This window comes from Capra hircus, chromosome 19, assembly GCF_001704415.2.
Source record: "Capra hircus breed San Clemente chromosome 19, ASM170441v1, whole genome shotgun sequence".
NCBI lineage: Eukaryota > Metazoa > Chordata > Mammalia > Artiodactyla > Bovidae > Capra > Capra hircus.
In genome coordinates this window covers 24,787,056-24,810,461 of record NC_030826.1, presented here as the reverse complement: position 1 = coordinate 24,810,461, position 23,406 = coordinate 24,787,056, and the positions used below count along the sequence as shown (strand labels likewise).

Genomic DNA, 23,406 nt, shown 5'->3' with positions numbered 1-23,406 from the left:
GAGTCTGTTCTAATTCTTTAGGAGTGGGTTTCCCCATTTTCGGAGCTGGTGGACTCTCTCCCACAAATGTGGGTTTCCCTGTATGCTCTGTTTCATTTTGAATTTGGGTTTGTCTTCAGTGGGAACTGTCACCTGTGTCCTGTGCAAGTCCTGGGTCATGACAGCTTCCCTAAGGAGCAGTTTGGAATTTATTTCTGCTGGGATTCCTGAAAACAGATGCTTGTCTGTGGAGGTGGGTGGAATTCCCAGGCCTGTACAAAGCACGAGCTAGACTTGGCTCCCTGCTAAAATGCTGAACCAAGGAAGCGATGTCTTTTCACGGATGGAAAAACTGTCCATCAGCCTGGGTATATAGCTTGAAATCAGGGAAACCCCAGGTGATCAACTAAAAACTCAGGGACCCAAATCTGCTCTGCACAATCTTCAAAGTAAAGAATACCCCCAAGTCTGGAAACTGGTCCAGACTAGTCATCCTTTGATGAATCTGGGTGATAGATCTATGGAAACCTGTTACATTATTCTATGATTTGTGTATATCTGAAAGTCTTTGTGATAAAAATGTTTACATTAAAAATACTGTAACAAGCTTCTAAGACATATGCTGGTCCCCGCTTGGCTTTGGTACCAGCTCCCTCTCCTGTTTCTGAGTTCAACTCTTTGATTCTATCACCTGGAAATGTCCCTGCTAGCTTTAGCTTTCAAACTCAGCTATGTCATTTAAATATGTTTTCCTGACATATTTTATCCAGCTGGGAAGGGGGAAACTCTGACAGATCACCAAGCTAACTGAAGTCCTTTCCCCTGTGTGTGTGTGCACTCAGTCACGTCCTGCTCTTTAAAGGCCCCACAGACTATAACCAGCCAGGCTTCTCTGCCCATGGAATTCTCCAGGCAAGAATACTGGAGTGGGTTGCATCCCTCCTCCAGGGGATCTTCCTGACCCAGGGATCAAACCCAAGTCTCCTACGTCTCCTGCATGGGCAGGCAGATTCTTTACCACTGTGGCACCTGGGAAGCCCTGCTTTCCCCTGAGCAAACTCCAATTCATCCTTCAAAGCCTCACTCAAATGTACTCTCCTTGGGGAAGTCTTGACCTGCCACCAGACACAGCTAGGTCCACGCTCTCTGCTACAACCACCACCACCCCAGGCTCCCACAGTCTCCGCTGGGTGGGGACTAAATACGTCTTCTGTTCCCATCAATACAAGGAATCTTCCTGCATGCAAGGACTGAGTCCAAGGCAGAGCCTAGCGCAGGGTCTGCTGAGCAGTAGGTTTAGCAACAGCTGCCCCTTTAGGTATAGGCTATGGGGACTCTTGACTTCCCAAGACAGCAAGACTCAAGAGCTGTACTTCTGCTGCGGGCTTTCCCAGAGGCTGAGCTATGGCTGCTGCAGCTGAAGGGCCGGCTCAGAGCTGGCAGCAATATGCAAGGGGGCTGCCAAAAGTAGGCTCTTCCCAAACCAGCCTTCATGCTCTGGTCCCCAGGGGAAACAGCACGGGCAGGCCCAGGCCGAACTCTCTGCCCCTGCCCCCCAACCCTGTCTCCTGGCCCAGAAGCCCCTGGTGCCCACAAATAAGCAGGCAACCCAGCCCTCAATCCTGGCCCTTTGATCTGGGCAAGCACCAACACCTGGCTGGCGCCCTCCACCTGGCTCCGACCTTATCAGTGCTTGGGGAAGAGACAGGTGCCTGGGGCCCAGGCCAATTAGATGATTTGCCTGGTAGCCCACTGAGTCACTTTCTGGTCCAGCCCACCTGGCTTCTTGGCCAGAAGGGCAAGGACACTCTGGGGAGCCCTCCCAGCTGGTGCCCAGGGTGGGGGGTGGGATGAGGACCACAGGCCGAAAACTAGAGGGTCTTGGAGAGTACTGGAAATGCTCAGCATGGCCTAGAGGCACTCACCCCAAGAATGTTGAAATGCCAGACACTCTGACGCCTGGGACAAGCCTCACCAATCCAGTGAGTGTCTGTGTCCCCTCCCAAGCCAAGAGAACCCCATACGCAGAAGTTCCAATGCCAGGCCTGCTACTCTCTCACCATGAGACCTTAAGCAAGTCACTTCCCCTCTCTTGACCTCTATGCTTCCATCCTGAAAGTGAAGCCGACCAAAGGGAGCTTGGCGGAGGACGAATCAAAGAAGATGATGCTGTGGATGGTCTGTCCACCTCCAGCCAGGTGACCAGGGATAAGTAGGGGCTGCCGTGACTTCTCTCTTAACCAAGAAAGGCACAGCCCAGGGCATAACTGTGGCAAAGCCACGACCTTGCAGCCCTCCCACCCTCTCCCTGGGTGGATGCCCTGGCCCTGACCTCCATCAATGGGGGGTTGAATGGAGGAGGCGGGAGCGGGGGAAGATCAGTCAGCAACCTGGAAGGGGATGAGGCTTGGGCTGAGTCCCCAGTGACTCAGGGGCTCTGGAGGGAGGAGGATGGGCAACGAGGCTCCCTCCTGCCCTTCCCTCACCAGCTTGACAGCCTGCTCCCTCCCACACTCCCATTGGGCTTGACCTCAGTCTCCCCCGTCTCCCAGGCTGTAAGTGCTGGTCAGTGCATTGCCCGGAGCCCAAGAGGCTGGAGGAACCTGTCCCAGGCCCCAGGGCAGGATGACTTGCTCTGACCCAGCCAGAGGAGGCCAAGCAAGGGCAGGGAGGGGGCAAGGAGCCCACAGAGGGGCTTGGGAGGTGATGTCTGCAAAGGCAGGGGGCATCTGGATGCCCTTAGGAGAAGCTGGGCCCCACAGACTTGCCCCAGTCCCAGCTCTGTCCATTCTCACCTATTAGGACTGAACCCTGGAGCTATTCATCTGCCTTTTCTCTAAGCCCAGAAGACCCCACCTGGGAAGTGAGAAACGGAGCGTGGCTGAGTGGCTATGGCTCATTATGGCTCAAGGAGGCCTGGCACTGGGCATGCTGGAATGCCACCCAGACAGGTCAGGCAGGTTCCTGGATGGAGCCAGCTCGCTCCACCCCTGCCTCCCCAGAGAGCCCGGGAGGGGACGGGGTTCCCAGACTGGAATGCAGACCACAGACCTTCTCCCCCACATCTAACTGGGCCTCACAGCCCGAGGAAACCAGGGCCAAGGGAACCGGCCACACAGCAAGGTCAGGGCCGGGTCAGGACAAGCCCTAGGATGTAACATTGCTCCGAGTCTCTGCCCCGGCCTGGGGGTCCTGCTGAGGGCACGGCCAGCAGGGCCACAGCCCATGGGAGGGCCAGGAGCTCAGGTCCAACAGGGCCACTGGGCAGGTGCAAGGTTGACATGGACCCTGGAGGGAGGGGCAGAGAGGCTGGAATAACTGCATAATCACCTGCCAGGCTGCCCTGGCCCAGGGAGGATGGGCCCTGCCTCCCCATCAGTCCCAAGGCCAGGATCCCAGGCGAGAGGGGCAGAGAACCTCAGACCCAGGTCTCGTCTGGGACCCAGGTTTCTCAGGCTTCTGCCCTAGATCTGCAAACTGCTCTGAGGCTGACCAGCTAGAATTTCCTGCTTTGGCATCTGAGAGGTGATTCCCAGGTGCCTACATTCTTACCCACAGCCCTGAGGGCAGGTGCTGTTTGTTTTACAAGAATAGAAGCAGAGGCTGGGAGAAGTGGTGCCTTATGTGAGTGACAAGGTGGGACGTTGGACACGAAGCTCACATTCTTTCCAGCAAGTCAGGACCGCGGAAGAGATGGGCAGGGAATCCCCACTGGGTAGAAAGCCAGGTGGGGGGACCAGGATGGGAGACAGGCCTCACCTGACTGCAGCAAACCGGCGCCACGGTCCTTGACCCCAAAGTGTTGCTGGATATCCAGAAGAACACCTGGGAGGAGAAGACAGAGGGTGGTTATTGGAGACGCCGGAGCCCAGGGCACCCACACTTCTCTGCCCCAGCCAGGTGACCCTCAGCCTCTGCCCAGTCCTCTTTCCACCCCTCCGGGCCCAGCCTGGCCCCAACTAGAGTACTCCACCCTGCCCAGTTTAGCCAGGCCACCGGGGGCCATGGAGGCCAAGCGTCCATCCTGCGGTGTTTAACCCTGCACTCAGCCAGTGGGGGGTCCGAGGAGCAGACAAGCGAGGCTCCTCCATGATCACTCAGCCCACCTAGGGCAGCCAAGCCTCCTACTGCCAGCCTGGGCCTCTTGCCCACCTGCAGCCCAGCCCCAGACTAGGTGCTGGAACCCCAGAGGTGGACCCTGCCCTCAGGGGAGACCCCGAAGCCCACAACCCAGAGAGTGGATAGGCAGCCTCTGAAAGCTGCAGGGAAAGCCCTCTGACCAAGGAGAGGGTGGTGAGAGCACGCAGGCAATGCTTACACTTGCTCACCTGCCCATGTGCACAAACACGTCCCCCCAGCTGTCCTCGGGAGTATAATAGGACCCCCAATTTTCCAATGAGGAGCCAAGATGCAGAGGGAACCAGGCGGGGCTCCGGGCCTGCTTTCTTGGGGGAATGGGAGCCCTTGAAGCCATGTCTGCCCTTCACCCAACTTCCAGCCACCTCTGCACTCCCACTAGGAGTGTCAACGGGGTTGGTAACTAGGCCAATTAGAAATGATTGACAGCTGTGGACAGACAGGGCCTTGGCTGTATGGAGGCCAGCAACGTCCTGGCCCCCTCTGACCTCACCTAGCCCTCTACCAGGGCTCCTGGGTAAGCACAACCCTCTGCCCCGACAGGCCCCAGGGCCTCTGCCTCAGCTTATCTCAGGACAACAGGAGGCCGGACCACAGGCCAGAGCCCCCTACCCACTGCACATCTGCACTGGGAAGGAAGAGGGGAGACAGGGCCTCTCTCTGGAGCTCCCCACTCAGGGGACAGAGGAAGGGACCAGAGCCTGCCTTCCGGGAACTCCTAGAACAATTCAACACGATGACGCTGATGCCAGCATCTAAAATGATGGTGGTTCATACTGTCGTTTTGTTGTTGTTTAGTCTCAGTTCTGTCCGACACTGCGACCCCATAGACTGTAGCCCACCTACAGGCTCCTCTGTCCATGGGATTCTCCAGGCAAGAAAACTGGAGTGGGTTTCCATTTCCTTCTCCAGTGGTTCCTATTACTGAGCATTAAGTGCTTTATCAATTTAGCCCTCCCACAACCCTGGATGGTTGGTACTATCATCCCACCGGATAGATGAGGAAACAAAGGCACAGAAGGTTAAGCCGCAAGTTCAAAGTCACAGGGAAATGGTTGAAAGTGGAATCTCCAAACACAGAATGAAGGTCCCGTCCAGTGGCCGGTGCTGCAGAAGATGCCACCGTCCCCCCGACCCAAAAACCAGGGCTGGGATGCCCAGCGATTTCCTGTTCTAGCAGCCTGTCAGTCAAGAGCAGCTGGGCTCCTCCTTGTTAATACCCAGAGAGGATTCACCATAATTACCCATAATGAAGAGGCTGTGTGAGACCCAGCTAACGACTTAATAACCGGGGCGGGCTGCGACTTTACCTCGAAGGCGGAAACCAGGGGCCAATCCTGGGTCTGTGGATGGCAGAGCCATCAAGTGGGACCTCCGAAGTGCCCCTAACTCAGACTCAGAGGCCTCAAGTTCCATCAGAGGCTATGGGTGGCATGGCTGAGTTTGGGGAGCCACCCACACTCACTTCTCCACCTCACAGCCCATTCCCAGTCCTGAGCCCGGGCCTGTAGCTTTTTGAGCTGATCACAGCCCTCTCTCACATAATCACCATCACTGGTGCCTCCCCTGGCTTCATCAGGCCATGGGGCTGTAGCTTCAGCCCTGCCAACATCACCCTCCAGCCTCACTTCTCAGGGCATCAACCCCTACCCCCTTTCTCTAGCCACCCCAATCTACCTATGGCCCCCCTAACTAAACCTGCTACCTCTTCTTACCCTGGTGCAGTTTTGTTGGCTGAATTAATTCTTGCCATTCCTTCAAAACTAGTTTAGATGCCTCCTCTTCTGGGAAGTCTCCCTTGATTTCTCCCCCTCCCAAAAGGGGGAAAGTGCATGGCCCCCACTCTCCCAAGTCCATTCTTGTTTTAGCGCTTGTCACACTAGGATCAACTTATTCTACAGAGAAGACACAGGGACATGGATATGAACTCCTTGGATCCCTGTGGCCAGGAGCAAAAAGCCCCTAGTTGCTGGTTCCTGCTGAGTTCCAGGCACTGTGTGCGATTCTACAAGGGGTATTTCTAGCCCTCCTACCCATGATTATCCAGGGTTATCATCCCCAGCTTACATATGAGGAAACCGAGGCGCTGGGAAATCACATAGCTTGTTAGACAGCACACCTTGTCAGGGGCAAGGTCTGAAACCAGGTCTATTACCAAAAGCCCAAGCTCATTCTTTTGTCCCATGGCTTCTGCACGGTTCGCTCTTGCCCAGCCCCCTCCCCAGCCCAGGGCTGGGCACACAGCCAACCCCCAGGACTGTCTGTTGGGGAGAAGCTCAGACAGATGGACAGGTGCCTGCCTCCCCGCCACCCCCGCACCAAATGGACCATGAGCCCCTTGAGAGCTGGGACCATAGCAAGTCATGTCTAGAACCCAGGACAGAGACTGTCACAATCTAGGCACTGGGCAAACAGAAGGATGGGGAGAACCAAGAGACAGTAGGAGAAGAAGAAGGGGATATATATGACTGATGTACAGCGGAAACCAACACAACACCGTGAAGCAATTTTCTTCCAATTAAAAATTTTTAAAAAAGAGAGAGATGGTAGGAGGGTACCACTCCCTCAGGGTCCTATACTGGGTCCCCACCCACAGCCCAGAGGAGGGCGTGGTTCTGCAGTAACCCCAGGCCCACTTTCTGGTAGGGAGCCCATATCAAACTGGTCACAATGAAGGCGGCACATGTCCACAGCAAATCTAAACACTCTTGGACTTCCCTAGTGGGCCAGTGGTTGGGAGTCTGCCTGCCAATGCAGGGGACACGGGTTCGATCCCTCGTCTGGGAAGAGTCCACAAACCTCAGGGCAACTAAGCCTGTGCACCACATCTACTGAGCCCATATGCCACAAGTACTGAAGCCCTTGCACCTGAGAGCTCTGCTGCAAGAGAAGCCACTGCAATGAGAAGTCTGTGCACGACAACTAGGGAGTAAGCCCCACTCACGGCAACTAGAGAAAGCCCTCACGCAGCAATGAAGACCTAGCACAGCCCTAAACAAACAAAATTATTTTAAGAAACAAAACATTCTTGCTTCCTCCCCAAGGCACATCCCAGCCATCTGATTGGATGCACTCCCCTACCCATGACTTTAAGGTCCAGCATTTGCCTCCGCTTCCTGGAAGGCTTCCTTGACTTCCTCCACTGCAGAGTGCTTCATAAGGGGGAGGAATATTTCACCACATCCAGATGGGCATCCAGGGCCCCCGGGAACTCCTGAGCAGTCTAGACCCCAAGGCATAGGAAGCTTTGAATGCCCCTGTCCCAGCAGCCCCCTGCAATCCAGCCTTGGACCCAAGGCGTGAATTCCAGGCAGAAAGTCAGAGAAACCGCCCCAGGGAACAGGGCCTCGGGCGGGCTGTAAGACTCCAGGTCAGGCCCTGCCCAAGACTTTCTGGGTTGTTTTCCCTCTTCCAGGCCTGCAAAGGGCCACTGCCGCAGGCGGGTGAGATCCTACTGGCTGCTGGCACGGGAAGCGTGTGTCACAGCAGCCCGGACGGTCGTCTCAGATTTTCCTCTGGGCTCCAGGCTGGCTTGGACCCACACAACCCCCCTCCCTTCTTCACCGCAGCCTTATTTTTAGCCTCTTTCCTGGAGGCTGAGGTTTAGTGGGTCACAGGACGGGCCTCACGCCCAGGAGCAGCCTCCTACAGCTCAGACCCAGCCCATTCCACCAGCCCAGGGTGTGCAAGGTGGGGCTTCCATCCCACATGCAGCTCCCCCCACCCATGGCCACAGCTCCCGATCCAGGCTTCTCCAGGCAGTCCCCCAAATCCACAGCCACGACTGTCCTCTGTCCACAGGGTCCTTGTCCCTGAGCCAAGAAAACACATTCTGGAGAAGCAGGAGCACCTGAATTTCTTACCCATTGACCCTAATTACACCTCTCAAGCCTCTAAGGGGCTCGCCTCTTGTCCAAGGCCAGCTGCCCATTCTGCCTCCTGGGAGCTGGCCCTGGGTTAGCCGCTGGCTTGCCTTGGGCTGTCAGCACCTCCCTCACTCCTGCCTCCTGCAGAGTCCACAAACACACTCACCTCTCGCTGATCCTGGTGGTAAAAACAGTCTTGCCTCATCCCCACTACCAGTGGGTCTTTTTCTCTCCCTCCTTCACAGGGTGCCTCCGATGGTAAACAATCTATCTGCCTGCAATGCAGAATACCCAGGTTCGATCCCTGGGTGGGGAAGATCCCCTGGAGAAAGGAACGGCTATCCACTCCAGTATCCTTGCCTGCAGAATTCTATGGACAGAGGTGTCTGGTGGGCTACAGTCCATGGGGTCGCAAAGAGTTGGACACAACTGAGCGACTAACACTTCACAGATGAAGTTCTTTTTTTCTTTTTTTTTTTTTAGCTCCCCAACCAGGGACTGAACTCAGGCCACATCAGTGAAAGTGCTGAGTCCTAACCTCTAGACTGCCAGGGAATTTCCATAGCTAAAGTTCTTAGAAGAATTTTCATCCCTCCCAACTCAATGTCCTCACTTCTATCCTCGGTTGAAGCCAACCACCTCCTGGTGGCTCAGTCCCACAGGCTTTCTCATCCCTCAGCATCACAGTCACCTTGACCCCAACTCCACGACTCCACCACCTGGTCCACTCCCCAGGCCAGACACTGGGAGTCGGCCATGACACCCCCTCACCTCCCATGAATGGGTCCCAAGGATTCTCTCTCTTCGTCTCCAACCGATCTCCTCCCTGGACTCCCTGCCTCTAGCCTCTCCCATCCACCCAGCACCCCTCAGGCAGCCTGATCACACAAGCACTTATCAGCTTCTTATTAAGTCCTGGGCCGGGGTTTCAGAGATCACAGTCTCTGGGCTTAAGGAGCAAAGGCTGTGGCCCAGCAATTTCAGCTCTGGCCAGGGCTCAGAGTCATCTAAGTTGTTGCTGGTCAGTTGCTCAGTCGTGTCCAACTCCTCACGATTCCATGGACTGCAGCACACCAGGCTTCCCTGTCCTTCACTATCTCCTGGAGACCTAGGGGTCTTCAAAATACACGGCCCAGGACCCTTGTGCATAATACCACTGCTCATGACAACAGTAATATGGGTGTTACTGTGCACTGAGGGCTCACTACATGCCAGACACTGTTCTGAGAGTGGAAGCAAATTATTAGCTCATTGAGCATGGCTGCCGCACTAGGGTTTAGTGGCTTTGCATTACCACCCAAATTCAGCCCAGACTTCGTCTCACGTTTGAGGCCTCCATGCTCCAGATCTGCACAATCACCCTGTCTAGAAGCGAGAGCCAGGAATCTATTAACACACGGTCCAGCTAACTGGAAACCACTGGCCTGGGTGGTCTGAACCCCTGTGGCTTGCACATCATGGTCCACAGGCCTCCAAAGCCTTGACACAGCCATGCCCTCTTCCTGGGCTGTTCATCTCCACCTGTTAATCTCCACCTCATCCAGGGCCCAGGTCCAAGCTCATGTCTACCAAGGTTCTTCCACACCCCAGCTCCTTCCTTTGGGGCTCTGAGTGAAGAGATGCCTGTAACTTTGAGGTACCCCCAGAGCTGGATGACTCATCCATCTGGCTGGTCACAGATATTCACAGTGACTCCTCATCACTGCTGGCCCCTCAATCACCCCCAGAGGAGCCAGGTCCAGAACCCAACCTGCTGACATCACTGAGTCCTCCAAAAGGCTGCAGTGTAAGAGGAAATCCACACCGACGTCAGGAGCCCCCAGTTCAGACCAGCCTCAGATGCGAGGTTGGGACGTGATCCCAAAGTCTCTTTCTGCCTCGTCATCCAGTGCAGTCCCCCTTGCCTCTCTCAGAGTAGCAGGCAGCATAGCTGAATTCCTAGGCACATGGGCTCGGGGTTCAAATCCTGACTCCTCCACCTTCCCTGCTATGTGATCTCAGGCAAGTAATTTAACTTCTCTGTGCCAGTTTCCTCCTCTGTAACAAGGATTATTTTTTTAAATTAATTTTTATTACAGTATACTTGATTTACAATATTGTGTTAGTTCTAAGTGATACCAAAGTGAATCAGTTATATATATATATATATATATATATATATATACCTCCACTCATTTTTAGATTATTTTCCCATATAGGTCATTATAGAGTATTGAATAGAGTCTTCTGTGCTATACAGTAGGTTCTTTTTAGTTACCTATTTTATATATACTAAAATCCCATGGACAGAGGAGCCTGGTAGGCTGCAGTCCACCGGGTCGCAGAGTCGGACAGGACTGAAGCGACTTAGCAGCAGCAGCAGCAGAGTATAGAAGGCAGTGGCACCCCACTCCAGTACTCTTGCCTGGAAAATCCCATGGACGGAGGAGCCTGGAAGGCTGCAGTCCATGGGGTCGCTGAGGGTTGGACATGACTGCGCGACTTCACTTTCACTTTTCACTTTCATGCATTGGAGAAGAAAATGGCAACCCACTCCAGTGTTCTTGCCTGGAGAATCCCAGGGACGGGGAAGCTTGGTGGGCTGCCGTCTATGGGGTCGCACAGAGTCGGACACAACTGAAGTGACTTAGCAGCAGCAGCAGCAGAGTATACATGTCAATCCCAATCTCCAAATTTTTCCCTCCCCTTGCCTTTCCCCCTTGGTAACAAACCATAAGTTTGTTTTCTATATCTGTAACTCTATTTTGTAAATAAGTTCATTTGTACCATTTTTTTTAGATTCCACATATAAGTGAATCATATGATAGTTGTCTTTCTCTGTCTGATGCATTTCACTCAGCATAACAATCTTTAGGCCCATCCATGTCGCTGCAAATGGTATTGTTTTGTTCTTTTCTGTGGCTGAGTAATATTCATATATATATATGTATATCTATATACCATAACAAGAATAAATTTTAACATCTGCTTTATATAGTTGTTGTAAAGTTTAAATGGGTTAATCCTGTAAAATGCTTGGAAGGGTGCCTGGCACATAGTAGGTAGTCAATAAGTGTTATAAACCTTATAAACCTGATCATAGATCATTAACTCATGGGGCAAGAGCCCCGCCCTGTGATCAGTTTCTGGAGAATGGGAACCCCCACCTCAGTGTTCTTTTCTCCAAAATGGGGGCAGATGGCGGGTGCTGCTTGCCATTGGCTGGTCCCTCTCAGAGGGACCCTGGTCCCCTTTGGAAGCCTCACAGCTGGCTCAGTCTGGAAGTCTCACCCCTGCTACCATACTGGGCCGTAGCTCCCGCCCCGGTAATTATAGGGGCCTGAGGGCCTGGCTCTGCTGACCTGGCTCTGAATGGCTCAGGCTAAGAAACCACAGCCTGGCCCCACCAGCACCCACCCCCTCCTTCCTGAGCCGAAAGGGACTGACCAAGGCAGTTCCTCAGCCAGGGACCCGGGCTGTCAAGCACACTCACTTCTACCTGCCCCAGAGTGTCCACAGGGCAAGATCCTCCCCCAATCCCCCAGGGACAAGCTGAGTGACCTCCGGGAGCATCTGGCCTCTATTCTGGGGCCCAGGTTGCCCATCTGAGAGTGACCCAGAATCCCTGGACATCCCTGCTGTGTCCATCCTAAATCTTAACTGAATTTGTTCTATATACACCCTCCCTCCTACCCCCCACGTCTGCCTACAAATCTGGATCATCAGTGTCAGGACAGCCTAGTGGTCATCTCTGCAGGGACCGTGAGGATAGGACCCCAGCCCCACAGTCTCAGCCTCTCCCTAGAAGACCTAGACTCCATACTTGGCCCCTTAAAGAGCACCCATAGCACCCCTCCCTACCCAGAGCCCTGCCTGCAGACCCTGCCAGCCTGAGGAGAGCAGAGAGCCTTGCCCCAACACCCCACCCCATCCCCTACTCCCCACCAAGCCTCTCTGCCCAGAGTGGGCGGAGACAGGCAGCTGGGCCTCTGGCCTGTGGTTCTGGTCTATCATTTGGGGCCGGCTTTCCTGGAACCGGACTCAGCCTTAGCAATTTGGGGGCTTTGCAGGGCCACTCCTTTCCCATCTCAGCCTCTCCAGCCCTGTTCTGGCTCAAGGACTCCCAAGACCACCAGGGGCCGGGGACAAGGTGGTCACATCCTTATCGTGACCCATGGAGGGTGTGGCCTATGTGGACACAGACCCAGGATAAGGCCAAGAAGGTATGGGGAGAGAGGGTGGGGAGAGATAAGAGACCTCAGAATGGCGTGGCTCAAGCCCACGAACCCTCAGCCATCTCCCTGTATGCTGTGCGAGTGGGCTAAGGTTGACCGGCGACACCCACTCCCACTTCTCAGATGGAAAACTGAGATTCAGAAGATGAAGGAAACAGACCACAGAAGACCAGGCGGGAGGTAGGCTGAGCTGGCCTCCAAGCTCCCCGATCTGGCCTGTGCTCCCCATTTCACCCCCAAAAACATCAGAAAAGAGGCTGCAGCCAGCCCCCTCTCAACATCCACACCAGCCACTCTCACCTGGGTGCTTCAAACAGTGACTGACTAAGTAACAACATCCCACCCCAGGCACAGCCCTCTACAGTTTACAAAGCATAACTGTGCTCCTTGCAGTCAGAGATCCCACTTGGCAAGTCCATGCTCGGCAGGGAAGGGATCATGAAGACTCCACGACGGAGGGGTGGGGGAGAGGAGAAGACCCCAGCAAGGTCACCATGGAGGCAGAGAACTGAGGGCAAGGCAGGAGATGGGGCCCGCACCGCTAACCTCCGAACTGGCTAGTGCATCATTCTTGCTTCTTTCTCACTCTAAAAGAAATGCTTCTGCCCTCAGCCACATCTTCACCTAGGGCTCCTTCCACAACCCCTCAACCACCAAGAGAGGGCCAGGACCAGCGTCCTGCTTCATCCCACCTGGCAGTATGACCTGGGACCAGCCCTTCACCGCCAGTGCCCCACCTGCAGAAGAGGCAGGACCACCCCAGTGCCCTCCTGCATGTACAGGAGCCATTCTGCCCAGCACGGAGCCAGGGAGCCCATTGTCAGGTCTGCGGGCGGGGCAGACAGGGACCACACTGACCACTGCCCCCACTTCCTTCCTGGAGACACGAGGCTTGTAGCTCATTGTGAGCCCTGGTCAGCACAAAAGGGCAGCACCGGCCACCACAAGAGAAGCCCCAGCCTTGGCCACAGGGGCCTATCCTGGTCCAGGGTCATCCAAACCTACCAGTGCCCCTTCAACCCAGAAGGATGGGCTTTGGGGTCAGGCCAGGCTAGGGCAACTCAATTCTGTCACATAGTCGGCCAACAAGCGCCAAGCCTATGCCCATCCCTCACATGTACTGGGGTCACAGAGGTGACCAGGCTCAGCAATCCTTGAGGCTGGAGGGAAACAGCTAGCCTATAACAGGGGTAGGGGCCATGGTGGATGTGGGACAGAGTGGAGGGGACATAGGGAAGACTTCCAGGAAGGAGGGCAGAGGCACCACTGAGGCCCATAAGCAAAAACTATGTTTGGCCCCTGCAGCAACAGGGAAACAGACCTGGCTATCTTGGGAAAGGGAGATATAGGCAGAGTTGAAGTCTAGCAGGCGAGAGTCCCTGAGACCAAGTCACGCGCCCCATACTACCCTTGGGAGCAAGACCCTGACCACAGAAAAAGAGGAACAAAATCTTCTACTGTGGATTCAAGGCTCAGAGAGGGTCAGGATCTGCCTCATGTCACACAGCAACTCTGACAAAGCCAGGAGCAGCCCAGGAGATCGTCAGGGCCCATGGGGAGCCCAGTACCACGGGCCTGGGGATCAAGACAGTGTCTTCTTTGCCTCCTGTGCTCTCAACCCCCATCCACCCTCAGGATTTCAGGTCCCCACACCCAGGGCTTCCCTGGTGGCCCAGACGGTAAAGTGCCTGCCTGCAATGCAGGAGATTTGTGTTCAATCCCTGGGTCAGGAAGATCCCCTGGAGAAGGAAATGGCAACCCACTCCTGTACTCTTGCCTGGAAAATTCCATGGACAGAGGAGCCTGGTAGACTACAGTCCATGGGATTGCAAAGGGTCGAACATGACCGAGCAGCTTCACTTCACACCCAGGCAGAAACAAAAGCCACTTCCTGTCAGGGAAGGGACACGAAACTCCTCTCTGAGCAGCTCTGGCCCTGCAACCTCCCTCTCAGCCCAGGCTATACTCTGCAGCCTTCCTGCCCCATTCACAAAGGGGAAACAAAGGCACAGGCTGAGCCGGTCACTGGCCCTGAGTTCCAAACCAAGGTAGTAAGCTTCAAGGCACTTCTCGGACAGGACAATGGCACAAAGGAGGTGCCAACAGATCCAACCGGAAGGTGCCTAAGGAGGAAAAAGGAGCTTGAAAATGGGCTGCTAGTGGTTAGTCACTGGGGTGCTGGCCTTCCAGGCCGGCCCAGCAGTGCACCTGGACACTGACCTATTAGACAGCCATTCTGGAATGTGGCCCTGGGACACCCCGCCCTGCAGACCTGACGTAGTGCTGACTTGGTGGTGATCAAGGCAGGGCCCACTCAAGGGGTCAAACAAAGCCACCTGAGGGGGCAGGGCGGGAGTGGCGTTGATAATCCTTATCCACAAAGATAGCCACGGAGCATGGGGGCTGACCTGGCTTCTACACACTCAGGTGACAACTGCAGAAGGCCTGGAGCCTCCGTTCCCCTAAGTGTTAGCTCTGGGTAGATTCAACCAAGCAGACAAAAATAAAAGAAAAAGAGCCAAGAGCCCATGCTTGGCGGCCCTTCCTGCACCAGCTCAGGTGTTTGGGGAAGCCCCTAGTCCCTGCCAGGCCTGCATTCCAGGCTGGGTCCCTGTACTCCTCTCTCCTTCTGGGTTTGTTAGTGAGCAGTTGCCATGGATACCAGTCTCAGCTTCTTTGGCAGAAAAGACTCCCCCAGGGCAGGGCTCTGCCTCTCCTCCTTACCAGCCGCTGCTCCACCCGATTTCATGTGCCTGGTCTGCCAAGGGGCTGGATCAAAGGGAAGGAAACTGGGTCTCAGGAAGGGAACAGGTGCCCCCAGAGAAGTTAGGGGAGAATCTCAGCTCTCAAATAGTCATTCAGCAACCATGAACAGGGCCATGCCAACTCCTTCTTGCTGGGCCTGATTCCAGGGAAAGAATGGTGCCTCCTACACCCTCAGCTCTGCTTCTCTTCTACAGATGGAAGAATGGAAGCCCAGGGGCACAGGCTTCTCAGGCACCATGGTGCTGCGCTGGTAAGGTGAGACTCAGGACCCTCAAATGAGAGGCTCCAGCCCTTCTCCTGACCTGGCAGCCACAGGTGGGCTCAGAATGGAGAGTGAGTGGCTGCTAGGCTGACAGGGGCCTTGGGAGTGGGAGCCGTGTGCCCTAGGGGAGCTCAAACTGCTGCTGTTAAACTAAGCTGAAATTCATCTGCCCAGAGGGCTTCCGATCTGGCCAGCAGAATCTCCAGTTTTCCAGGTCAGAAGCAGGGGGACATGCTCTGTCCTGCCCTGGAGAGAAGACCACACTGGAGGGTTCTGATCCTGCTCCGCCCTACCATGTGACCTTGGATAAATGCCAGCTCTCTCCCAGCATCTGCGTCCCCATCCACCCAGGGAGTTGGAAAGCAGGGTTAAGAGGTGGTTTCTGGGCTATTTCAGTTCCATCCAGCTGAAGCAACGCTCAGTAAGAAAAGCCAGAGTGGGAGCCTGGCCCTTCTCACCTGCTTCTGAGGCCTGCTGCCCTCAGGGGGTTCTCATGGGGAGGAGGAGAAAGAGAAGCCATAATTAGCTAGATCACCCTGTGGCGGTGGCGCTGGGAATGCTAGGATGGAGGCAGAACCTACCGGAGTTCCCAGGATGGAGAACAGCCCTGGTGAAGAAGAGGGGGGGGGATTTGCCAAGGAATCCTAAAAGGAGCTGTGAGAAAGTGAGAAATAGGAGGGCACAATGATCGGGCCACAGCTTGGGCAGAGCAAGGAAAAGGGAAGATCTCCTAGGAGTCTGGCCTTGTCCCTGGCATAAGAGACATTCTCAGTTACACCAGAACCCTGGGAGGTAGAGGGGAGGAAGTAATCACCCGGAAGGCCCAGGCGACATCCTCAAGGTCACACAGCTGGGAATTTGAAGAGCCTGGACATGAACTCTGGCATCAAAGACTCTAGACCCTCATTATCCATCGTGGTGGCCCCAAGCTACCATGACTATTAGGGACCTGAAATACAGCTAGTCTAAACTGACATGTGCTATAAATGCAAAATACACTGAGTTTTGAAACTCAGTATGAAAAGTAGGCAAACCATCCCATCAAGAGCTTCTGTGTTGATGATGTTGGATACAGTGAGTGGAATAAAATGTTGTTCATTCATTTCATCTATTCTTTTTACTTTTGTAAATGTGGCTCCTAGAACATGTTAAATTATATTCGTGGTTTGCCTTATATTTCTTTTGGACCAATGGTCTATACCATGAAAACAGAAATGCACAGGATGGATTGAAAGGAAGAGTGTGGGAACTCTCCCCATTTTTTTTTTTTTTTTGATGGGGGAGCCAGGGCCAGATGGTGAGGTTCTCAGGGATCAGGTGAGTGCAAATATCCAAGATGACTGAGCCATGGACTGTCAGCATCGCCTCATCTGTCCCCGCTGGACAGTCAGCAACAGGTGGACTGAAGCCTGAGATGACCACTCCCCTGCGATCCCCCCAAACCGCCCCCTGCCTCCCAAGACACATCAAGCCATAGTAGTTGCCATAGAGACAGTAAATCTTCCTGAAAACTGAACTTGGCAACAAGGGGCTGGTGGTAGGAGAATCCACGGTAAAGAGAGAGGGAGGGAGCCAGGCTTATCCGGAGAGGAAATCTGTGTGCTGTGTGCTGGGGGCGGGGTGGAGCAGGAGCTCCCAGCCCTCCCTGGCGGGACAGAAGGGGAATACACAGCTCAGGCAGTGTTTGCACAGAGCTTTCAGGACCTTCCTCCCTACTGCTCCACCCCCTGTTACCAATTTACCAAAAATTTCCTATCTTATTCTCCCATTCTGACTCTGGGACCCCCGTCGGGGTGGGGGAAGATAAGTTCCAGCCCTCCTTGATTCCACCCTCCCACCTCAGCCACTAAGCAGAGTTGGTTTCCCTAAGAATGTCAGAGTGTGGGTCGGTGGGGCCAGGGGTTGGGGAGGTGGTCTGGGGCCTGAAAAGACAAGTTGGTATGACAGAGCCAGAAGCAGGCCATTCATTGCCCAGCTGAGAGGGTGGGAACCAAGTAGATAGATTTAGATAGAACGCCAGTTTTGTCGTGCCCTCTCTGAGCCATTGTGGACAAAGGCCTTGGTTGGCTCATCTGTGGACAGAAGTTGATGTTGCACTACCCGCAGGTCCGCCCCCCGCCCCCCACCCGTGTTCTCTGACTTCTCCCCTCTTTTGGGTGGCACCTAAGCTCCCAGGTCCCAGACAGGATGGCACATGCATGAGATGGGCTGGTGTGCTTGGATGGTGCTGACTACTCCAGCTCACCAGACCAAAGTAAGAGTCCCCTGGGGACAGCTCGCCCCAGAAACTTGTGCCAGGGGTACCCCCTTGCAACTTCCCCCAGAGAGCAACAGAGAGAGAAAAGATTTTGAAAGTGGGAGTCGGGGAAAGCAGAAGCCTCTGCTCTCCCAGCAGAGTTCTCCCTTCCACTTGACACAAAACCCCATTCAACAGACAGGGAGACTGAGTCCCGGAAAGGGGGGCCCAGGTGGCGTCATGCTTAATGGTTTAGGCCAGGAAGTGCCCCTCGTCATGGGCACAAAGTTCTCTGTAGAGTCTGTCCAAAATTTCTCCCTTTTTTTTTTTTTTTTTTTTTTTTCATTTTTGTAGTTGCAGATTTTACTAAGCTGTGATTCTGGGGCCAGTGGGCCAGGATGTCAGGGATTCAGTCACTAGTCTCCTATGGCAGAGAGCCCCCACATGCAAGTCTGGCCCAAGTCCTTTTCTCTTAAGGCTGCACCATTCCCACCCAGGAGCAGCTCAATTTAGGGAAAAGTCCCTGCTCACAGACCCCTGAGAACTGGGGGAGGGGAGCCAGCAGACTAGAATTTCCAGAAGGCTGTTTCATCCCGAGGGTCTGAGGATCAACCACCTCAGAACGGGGAAGAGACCTAAACACCAGCTAAGACCGGCCCAAGGTCACACACCAAGCACAGAGGAGCAGATTCCCGGCGAGAACTCAGTTGTTCTATCGACCCCTACCCCCTCCCTGAGGAGGCTGGCTCGCGGAGACGCTCACAGAGGACTAGGCAGTCCCTCTCCTGCCCCAGTGGCCTGCGCCCTACCCCAGGCCCCAAGCGACAGAGAAGAGGGGGAAGAGTCTTCAGGCCTCTAGCCAGGGCCAGCTGCAAACCGCATCCTGGGTCCCCAGGCGCCGCGGACCCGCCCCGCCCCTCCCTCCACTCCCCGCAGCCCCAAGCCTTTGTCAGCCACGCGCTCACACGCTCACACACACATCCGCGCCGCCCGCGAGCACACACTTGGTCTCCTCTGGCGCACACCCGCAAGGGGCGCGCGCACTCGCGGCACGCACGTAGGGGAGTGGAGGCGGCGGAGGAAGGAAGGAACTGACCGGCTATCGACGGACAGACAGCCTGGGCTGGGGGAAGGGGAGGAGAGGCCCAGGAATCTGAGGCTGGGGCGGGAGGGGTCGCGAAGGCCAGAACGCAGAGAGACGCAAAGGAGACTCTCGGAGAAGAGGACAACGGATGGGACGTCAAGGGCTGGCGAGGATGCGCGGGCTACTCCAGGGGTGGGGACTCACCCTGCCCCTGGCCCGGGGGGTGCGGAGGCGGTCCCAGGATTGGACTAGTAGGTCTTGGGGGCATCACTTGCCCAGTGGTACCTGAGGCGAAGGCCTTTGGGACCCCACGAAAGGCTTGGATATAGGGGTCTGCCCCGGGGTACCTCCAGGCAGAGGGTCCTGGTTCTCGGACTGGGTGGGGCACTCGCTCACCTGCTACGGTGTACCTGTCCAGGTAGTTGAGCACGTTGCCCAAGCTGAGGATGGCGGCGGCTGCCCCCCGCCCGCGGCCCAAGCTGGCTGGTTTGGGCTGCTGTGCGCCCGGGCCCTTGACAGCCGCTGCGCAGCCGGGAGTGCTGGGAGTGCTGGGGGGTCCGGAAGGGGCCCGTCTCACGCTGCCCGACAGCGTCTGCACCTCATCGTCGGCGGTCGCGACTCCAGCGGCGCCCGCTGCCCCCGCCCCGCAGCAACCGCCACCGCCGGCCCCTCGCTGCGCCCCCCGGCGCCGGCGCCGCCGCTCCGCGTCCGCCTCCTCCTCCTCCGCGCCGCCCGCCGCCGCCGAGGCGCATTCCAGGCACATCATGCCGGCCGGGATCGGGGCGGCGGGGGGCGCGGGGGGCGCGGGGCCCAGCTTGGGCCCACTCAGTGCGTGTGTGCGCCAAGGAGCCGCCGCTGCACCATCCCGGCCGGGCCCCGTTGGCTCCTGCGCTCCGGCCCCGGCTGCAGCGCTGCCACCGTTTCAGCCCGATGCGCCGCGGTCGCCGCCGCCGCCGCTCTGACAGCTGCGGCCCGGCCCCGCCCACCAGGCCCTCGCCCAATCAGCCCCGGGCTCGGACCACAGCCCCGCCCCACACGTGCTGCCCCCGGGGGGCGGAGAGGGGGCAGGGCCGCAGAGCCCCTCCCGCCCGACGGGGGCGCAGTCACGCCGGAGCCGCGCGGCCGCCGAGGCTGGCAAGGACCCGGAGGGGGTTTGTAGGGAACCACGGAGCTAGGGGCCGCGTGCGGGAAGTAGAACTCCCTGGCACCCATTCAGTGCCCTCCCTCTCCACCCCCTACCGCAGGGGAGAGTCTGGGCGATAGTTGCGGGTGCTGGAGCTCAGGGCATGTGGACATCTTGGAGAGAGGGTCTCAGATGGTTAAGTCAGGAGCGCGGGTGGGAGAGCCCGTGACCGCTCCAGCAGCTACGCACCCGCCATGATTTAATCAGTTCAGGGAGGGCTACTGTAAGAACCGAGAAGCATGATCAGTGGGGGTTTTGGTCCAGGGCTTCACCAGACACAGAAGGTTATGTCACCCACCTCCCCATGGAAACTCAGATCCAGCCCCCAGCCTCCCCCTGGACCCATTCCTGTGTGCACACCGAGACCCTACCCATGCCCCACAGAGAGGCAGCCCCTGGCAGGGAGAGACAGGACTCCAACTGGGACACCTTGGAAACAGGGCATTAAAAGGGGGCCTTGTCCCCTGAGGGCCCAGTAACCGCAATCATCAGGCTTCAGCAGCGCATGACAAAGCCCTGAATGGGAGACAGGAAGCTGGGCCCTAACTCAGTTCTGCCCTGGTGTGTGGCATGACCCTAGACAAGAAACCTAACTGGTGTCAGTTTCTCTCTCTGGGAGTAGATAGGAGGATAGGCTTTAGATGGTCTGGAAGTCCCCCAGGTTCTCTCTTGGGGGAGCAGGGAGCCCCATCCCCTGTGGAGAGTGGCAGGGTAGCTTCTGTATTTGGGATTACATTCTCCACTGCCACGCATCTCAGAGGTGCTGTGGTTCTGGTAAGCTCCGTCCCCCGTTCATGAGTTTGCAGCTTTGACTGAAAAGAAAATCCTGTACAAAGGGCTGAGGGCAGAATGCTAGGATGAGACAGAGCCTGGGGAACCAGAATTATGTCCTGTGCTCCACATACAGGTTCCAGGGCCCAGAGATGACCCCAACATGGACGTGCAGCTAGCAGGTGCCAGAGTTGGCACTGACCTGGGGTTGGTGCAATACCTGGGCTGGGAGCTCAGTTCCCACCACAGGCTGCTCCAGATCCCACATCCATGGGCAGGTGCATCTCGTGAAGGTGTCGGCCACAGTGAGTCATGGCATAGGCAACGGGTGATGCAGCATGAGGCAGCCCTCCCCACGTCCGCCCCATTGTCTCTTGTGAGCAGAGTTAATCCCCAAGCTGGTGTTTCTTGGCGCCTTCGAGGTGTGTTTTAAATTCTGCGAAGTGACTAAAAATATGCATCGTCGTGTTGGGTATGAATGACTGTGACTAGAGGGTTAGGAAAACATTTCATTCTGAAAGTTCTTGTGCTGCCTCTTTCCAGCTTGCTGAGTGCAGGCCTGCAAAGCTGGATGTGGGAAGTTCCACTGGGTGGCCCAGAATGGCAGGTGATCAAACAGGAAAGGACAGACCTAGGAGCTCTGTGGGGTTGGGACTGAGCCCTGGCACTGACCTTCATAATGATGTGATGATGCCAGGTAGAGGACAGAGCCCATCCGGAGGATGTGGCCAGCTGTGGGACTGTCGGCAGAGGCAGAACCATGGCTCTAAGCCCAACACCATCATCCCCTTCCCACTCCCCCAAATTCCTCATCCTTTCAGCCACAGCCCTGCCCAGAGAGCAGTTTTAGCTCTTAACCCGAAAGAGACACCCAAGGAAGAAAAGTAATATACCTAAGGTCACATACCTAGTAAATGATGAAGTAAAAGTGTTAAGTTGCACAGTCGTGTCTGACTTTGTGACCCTATGAACTGTAGCCCACCAGACTCCTCTGTCCATTGGATTCTCCAGGCAATAATACTGGAGTGGTAGCCATTCCCTTCTCCAGAGGATCTTCCCAACCCAGGGGTGAACTCTGGGTCTCCTGCATTGCAGGCAGATTTTTTACTATCTGAGCCACCAAGGAAGCCCAGTAAATGATGAGGCTTGCATTAAACCTTGAGGGTAGGGTGTGTCTACCCTCTAATCCAGTGTTTCTTCTACTGCCCCATGGGAATGGGGGCAGTAGCTTCTCTTAGCTTCTCCAGGACAGAGCTTCCTCATCATAATGGGAGGCTGAAGTCAATGATGGCTAAAGGGCCTTCTAATATTCATTCATTAAGTTTAGATCATAATTTCAAAACAAATAGGGCACAGGACATTAGTGGTCCATGTCCCAAGGGTGAATATATTTGGGAAATGGTGAAGTAAACATAGAGCATTAGGTTCCCTCACTGAGGAACTTTTCAGAGCCTTTAATCTGAGAGTGTACATTGGGAGTCTCCCATGGGGAGGTATAGGCTGCCATCTGCCCATGTGTATGAGGCCACAGAACATCTTGGAAGATGAACACGGCTTTGCAGAACACACTCAGAGAAATACTGGCTCCCCCACGTCTGCTAGCTGGGAGCTCAGTTCACCTGTCTCTGCTCGTCTCCCTACACAGGAATGTCTCCAGTGCTCAGCCTCAGTCTCCTCCCTGCTCATGTGGCACACCCTCCCTCAGCAGCCTCTCACTCGTGCTTGGGTTTTCAACAATTATCCACATCCCTAGGACATCCAATCCTCCATCTTTAGATGTGACCTCATCTCCAAACAGTAGGTCTATATACAGTTTCCTGCACATTCCCCTCAAGACACCCTCAGCACCTTAAACTCAGCACATCCAAGACTGAACTCGTCATCTTTCCCCTCAACCTGCTCCCACCCAGTATCGTTTATCTCTGACAAATAGCAGCAGCATCCACATTGTTACCAAGTGGGAAACCTAGAGGCCATTTGGGGCTCCTCCTTCAACTCCCACTTCTAGGGCCCGTTCCCTTTTTTCTTAATATCTTCAAATGTCTTCATTGCTCACAGACTTAGCTCTAACCTTTCATGTCTCACTTGGACCCTTTTAAAACTCAACAACACCTGTTCCAACATTCCCCTCCAGTCTTTTCTTCATATTTCTTGCCATAATTTTCTAAGTCACACATACAAACCCTATCATTACCTTGCATAAAACCTTTCCATGGCTCTCCACTACTATAAGACTAAAAATATCTAAGTTCTTATCTATGAAACAGAAACAGATGCACAGATATAGAGAAAAGGCTTGTGGTTGCCAAGGGGCTGAGGGGGTGAGAGAGGGATAGAGTGGGAGTTTGGGATTAGCAGATGCAAACTATCATATATAGAATGGATGCACAACAAGGTCCTACTCTATATCTTATACTAAACCATAATGGAAAAGAACATAAAGAATATATATATGTATGTATGTATGTATGTATGTATAACTGAATCACTTTTCTGTACAGCAGAAATTAACATGATACCGTAAATCAACTATACTTCAATAAATTTTTTAAAAAATATCAAAGTTCCTTAACATGATCTCCAATAACACTTCATGACCCATGCCAATCTCCAGCCTCAGATCCTACTGCCCATCTCTCAAAATTACACTCATCCATACTGAAAATGGAGCTCCCTAGACTCACTCATAGTTATGATACTTTCTGGAGCCCAGAGGAGTGGCAGGAACTGGGAGCAATCATCTCTAGTTGCCCCCTACCCTCAACACAGAAGTCTTGTCCTGGTAACACAATGATGGTTCAGGACCACGGAGAGCGCCACCTAGGTAACCCCCTCCCCTGGCTTTTTGGTCTGGTTCTGCCTAGCTCACTCCTCCCCCTTGTCCTTCAGAAACCCAGCACAGACATGA

At 55.0% G+C, this 23,406-nt stretch overlaps 1 protein-coding gene across 2 annotated transcripts in view; it reads right to left on the bottom strand.

Annotated features, from left to right (window-relative positions):
• Positions 1-19,524, bottom strand: part of SPNS2 (sphingolipid transporter 2) — a 37,761-nt gene extending 18,237 nt beyond the window's left edge. Inside the window, exons 1-2 of one of the 2 annotated variants that reach the window (XR_001919689.1) lie at positions 18,941-19,492; positions 3,739-3,804 (exon numbers count right to left, since the gene is read on the bottom strand). Coding sequence is in view for 1 of the 2 variants with exons in the window: in XM_018064443.1 (XP_017919932.1) it covers positions 3,739-3,804; positions 18,941-19,310 (436 nt within the window). In the remaining variant the exon portion in view is untranslated. Of the gene's footprint in view, positions 1-3,738; positions 3,805-18,940 lie in introns of both variants that reach the window. The other variant, XM_018064443.1, reaches the window with a different exon arrangement.